General features: G+C 45.1%; 1 protein-coding gene across 1 annotated transcript; it reads left to right on the top strand.

Annotated features, from left to right (window-relative positions):
• Positions 1-1,284: 1,284 nt before the first annotated feature.
• On the top strand, positions 1,285-4,812 carry LOC124025619 (lipopolysaccharide-induced tumor necrosis factor-alpha factor homolog; the record flags this gene model as incomplete). The annotated part of the gene is given in 4 exon segments (XM_046338968.1): positions 1,285-1,413; positions 2,782-2,856; positions 3,457-3,607; positions 3,974-4,812. Coding segments are annotated over 4 exon segments (456 nt in total). The 3' UTR covers positions 4,080-4,812.
• Positions 4,813-5,178: the final 366 nt, after the last annotated feature.

Genomic DNA, 5,178 nt, shown 5'->3' with positions numbered 1-5,178 from the left:
TCTATGCATTTCCTTATAATGTGTAGATTTTTATAAAAGATAGTTTGTTTTTAACGACTGACCTGGTTACTGTAAGTAAAGGTTATCGATGAGCCTGAGGTTAGAATGAATCAGGAGGTTAGAATTTGTATTTTTTTTGGACATTTATTGAACCAGGAATTCCCATTTGGATCAGAAGACCTGTTTCCTAAGGGAGACCTCATAGATCAATTATGTTTAGATGATGTGATGTAATATAGCTGATTCCAGATGACATACTGTACTGTGTAATATAGCTGATTCCAGATGACATACTGTACTGTGTATTATAGCTGATTCCAGATGACATACTGTACTGTGTATTATAGCTGATTCCAGATGACATACTGTACTGTGTATTATAACTGATTCCAGATGACATACTGTACTGTGTATTATAGCTGATTCCAGATGACATACTGTACTGTGTATTATAGCTGATTCCAGATGACATACTGTACTGTGTATTATAGCTGATTCCAGATGACATAATGTACTGTGTATTATAACTGATTCCAGATGACATACTGTACTGTGTATTATAGCTGATTCCAGATGGCATACTGTACTGTGTATTATAGCTGATTCCAGATGACATACTGTACTGTGTATTATAGCTGATTCCAGATGACATAATGTACTGTGTATTATAACTGACTCCAGATGACATACTGTACTGTGTATTATAGCTGATTCCAGATGACATACTGTACTGTGTATTATAGCTGATTCCAGATGACATACTGTGTTATAGCTGATTCCAGATGACATACTGTACTGTGTAATATAGCTGATTCCAGATGACATACTACTGTATTATAACTGATTCCAGATGACATACTGCACTGTGTATTATAGCTGATTCCAGATGACATACTGCACTGTGTATTATAGCTGATTCCAGATGGACTGTGTATTATAGATTCCAGATGACATACTGTACTGTGTATTATAGCCGATTCCAGATGACATACTGTACTGTGTATTATAGCTGATTCCAGATGACATACTGTACTGTGTATTATAGCTGATTCCAGATGACATACTGTACTGTGTATTATAACTGATTCCAGATGACATACTGTACTATGTATTATAGCTGATTCCAGATGACATACTGCACTGTGTATTATAGGGGGGAGAGAAGGTGGGGGCAGAGACATATGTTTTCTCAATGTGATATTTTCATAAGGTGTGCTCACAGTGTTTGTGCTCACTTTCTTCCTCTCTCTCTCTGTCTCTCTCTGTCTCTCAAACCCACCCCAGACAGTATGGAGAAGAGCCAGTATGGACCCCCCCAGGACTTGTCTGCTCCCCCCTACCCAGGCCCCCCGGCGGGCTACCAGGGAAGTGGGGGGGGAACAGCCTACCCCTCTCAGCCTGGCTTCCAGGGAGGTAAGAGATCAGATCTACACTGATACTCTTAGGGACAGTTTAATCTTACACTCTTAGAAAATAAGGCGCTATCTAGAACCTTCATGGAACCTGAAAGGGTTCTTCTTGGAACCTAAAGGGTTCTTCCTGGAACCGAAAAGGGTTCTTCCTGGAACCGAAAAGGGTGCTCCTATGGGGACAGCCGATGTGTGTGTCACAATAGCTATAGATGTCATGAACATCATTGTTAAGGGCTGGCCAACCACTCTGTATCCCTGGGTTTGTGTCACCATAACGCTGGCCAACCACTCTGTATCCCTGGGTTTGTGTCACCATAACGCTGGCCAACCACTCTGTATCCCTGGGTTTGTGTCACCATAACGCTGGCCAACCACTCTGTATCCCTGGGTTTGTGTCACCATAACGCTGGCCAACGCTGGCCAACCACTCTGTATCCCTGGGTTTGTGTCACCATAACGCTGTCACCATAACGCTGGCCAACCACTCTGTATCCCTGGGTTTGTGTCACCATAACGCTGGCCAACCACTCTGTATCCCTGGGTTTTGTGTCACTCCATCCCTGGGTTTGTGTCACCATAACCCTGGCCAACCACTCTGTATCCCTGGGTTTGTGTCACCATAACGCTGGCCAACCACTCTGTATCCCTGGCCAACCACTCTGTATCCCTGGGTTTGTGTCACCATAACGCTGGCCAACCCCTCTGTATCCCTGGGTTTGTGTCATCATAACGCTGGCCAACCACTCTGTATTCCCGGGTTTGTGTTCCCATAATGCTGGCCAACCACTCTGTATCCCTGGGTTTGTGTCACCATAACGCTGGCCAACCACTCTGTATCCCTGGGTTTGTGTCACCATAACGCTGGCCAACCACTCTGTATCCCTGGGTTTGTGTCACCATAACGCTGGCCAACCACTCTGTATCCCTGGGTTTGTGTTCCCATAATGCTGGCCAACCACTCTGTATCCCTGGGTTTGTGTCACCATAATGCTGGCCAACCACTGTATCCCTGGGTTTGTGTTCCCATAATGCTGGCCAACCACTCTGTATCCCTGGGTTTGTGGTCCCATAAGGCTGACCAACCACTCTGTATCCCTGGGTTTGTGGTCCCATAATGCTGGCCAACCACTCTGTATCCCTGGGTTTGTGGTCCCATAACCCTGGCCAACCACTCTGTATCCCTGGGTTTGTGGTCCCATAATGCTGGCCAACCACTCTGTATCCCTGGGTTTGTGGTCCCATAACCCTGGCCAACCACTCTGTATCCATGGGTTTGTTTTCCCATAATGCTGGCCAACCACTCTGTATCCCTGGGTTTGTGATAAATTACACAGTGTATTGATGTATTTATTTATCCCTTATTGATCAGGTCCCCAACCCGGCATGTACCCACCACCTCCCCAATACGGCACGGGCATGGCACAACCTACAAACGTCCCCAGCGGTGAGTCACACACACACTCACTGAAAAAACTCCAAACTGTCGGACCAAAACTACCTCAATCGGTTCCTTATTTTAGTATTCACAGTACCCAGTAAAAAACAAGAACCAAGTTGTACACACACAAGGTATTGGCTGGACGTCCTGGCCCTAGCAACACCCAGCCTTAGCAACCCCTCGAATCCTCTTCCTCTGTAGGGGTTTGAAATATAGAACTAAGAACAAGCGACACAATTGTTTGGGGGCCTAAGTTGTTCTATCCTGTTCTATCTAGCGCCGCTTGGTTCTGTCCAGTTGTGACCCGTCTATCCCATTCTATTGAGTTCTATCCAGTTCTATCTAGCTCTGTCTGGTTCTGTCCAGTTCTATCCCATTCTATTGAGTTCTATCCAGTTCTGACCAGTATTTTCCTCTCCCTACAGTAATCCGGGTGGTGGGGATTCTTTCTAGTCCTGTCCAGTTCTATCCAATTCTATGAAGTTATATCGAGTTCTGACCAGTTCTATCTGGTTCTAACCAGTATTCTCCTCCCTCTGCCGTAACCCAGGTGGTGGTTCTGACCAGTTCTATCTGGTTCTAACCAGTATTCTCCTCTCCCTATAGTAACCCAGGTGGTGGTGATGCAGCAGCCGCTGCCAAGAGACGTACCCGGCCAGATGATGTGTCCCCACTGTCAGGTCCCGGTTCTGACAGAGACCACACACGCCACTGGACTGCTCACCTGGGTCATCTGTGGATCACTCGGCTTCTTCCTGTAAGTTGTACACACACACACACACACACACACACACACACACACACACACACACACACACACACACACACACACACACACACACACACACACACACACACACACACAGACATGTGGCACACGTTTTTTCTTCTCTCTCTTACAAACACACATACACTGTACAGATGGATACACACACTGAATCCCTTCTCTCTCTACCCCGTGTGTCTCTCTCTCTCTACCCCGTATCTCTCTCTCTGTCTCTCTCCCCCATCTCTCTCTGTCTCTCTCCCTCTCTCTCTCTCTCTCTCCCCTCTCTCTCTCTCTCTCTCTCTCTCTCTCCCTCTCCCCCTCTCTCTCTCCCTCTCTCTGTCTCTCTCTCTCTAGGTGCTGGCCATGCTGTTTGATTCCATTCTGTGTTGACTCCTGTAAGGACGTAGAACACCGCTGCCCCAACTGCAGGAAATTGATCCACATCCACAAACGCATGTGAACAGACCAAGATGAGACACCTGCCACAAAGTGATCCACATCCACAACTAGCCCCGGCCCACAGCCACTGCTGCCACAAAGTGATCCACATCCACAACTAGCCCCGGCCCACAGCCACTGCTGCCACAAAGTGATTTACATCCACATCCACAACTCCTCATGAAAATAGAAATATCTGAAATGACTACTGGAAGACCAGCTTAACATTGCCTAGTGTCAGAGTGTAACAAGCTAAGGCCACTTCTAGCAGACTCTTTACACTGATTGTAATATATGTTTTCTTTCATTCTGTGAATCTTCATGTTAGACAGAAAGTAGGATTCTATTTGTATTGACGTTGGTATTGATTGGTTGTTGGGTTTTTTAAAGGGACAGTCCACAGTTGAAACAAAAAAAAAGCTGAACCCTGCCTGTTTTTGTAAAAAGCTGTGGGATGGGTCTGGAGAAGTGTAACCACTCTAAGACAGAGCTATGCATGCACTGACTGACCATCCAAAAGTATATCTTTATCAATGTTTTGGGCTATACAGTGCTATGTTTACATTTACAAACATTGGAGCAAAACAAGCTGATATTTCGGGTTCTGATGGGGTACAACAGTTGAACTAAACTCATAAGGCAGAATAAGTTATATTCTTCAAGATCCAAAAAATGGATGCATTAACTGCTGATTGCCCCTTTAATTGATTAACAATAATTGTTTTAATAAAGTCAATAATGACTTTGACTTTTGAGATGATAGTGGCCCTTGTTTCCAGAAACACACACACATACATTCAATATTTCTTTCTCAAAACGTATTCACCTGAAAAAAGGCCTGTGTTTGGTGTGTTATTAACTATCTTTTTTTCCCAAACACCAATGGACCAATGTTAGTAAAGTAATGACTATCTAGTCTGCATTACGTTCTAATAGTCTCACTGTAGATTTATCATCATGATGATACTGTCTCATGTTTGATGCTCAGTCTGCTCGCCCCCCACACACACACACTATCACACACTATCTCTCTCTCTCTGTCTCTCTCTCTCTACCACCTCTCTCTCTCTGTCTCTCTCTCTCTCTCTCTGTCTGTCTCTCTGTGTCTGTCTCTCTCTACC

This window comes from Oncorhynchus gorbuscha, unplaced genomic scaffold (assembly GCF_021184085.1).
Source record: "Oncorhynchus gorbuscha isolate QuinsamMale2020 ecotype Even-year unplaced genomic scaffold, OgorEven_v1.0 Un_scaffold_2306, whole genome shotgun sequence".
Classification (NCBI taxonomy): Eukaryota; Metazoa; Chordata; class Actinopteri; order Salmoniformes; family Salmonidae; genus Oncorhynchus; species Oncorhynchus gorbuscha.
This window is presented reverse-complemented; position numbering and strand designations above follow the sequence as displayed.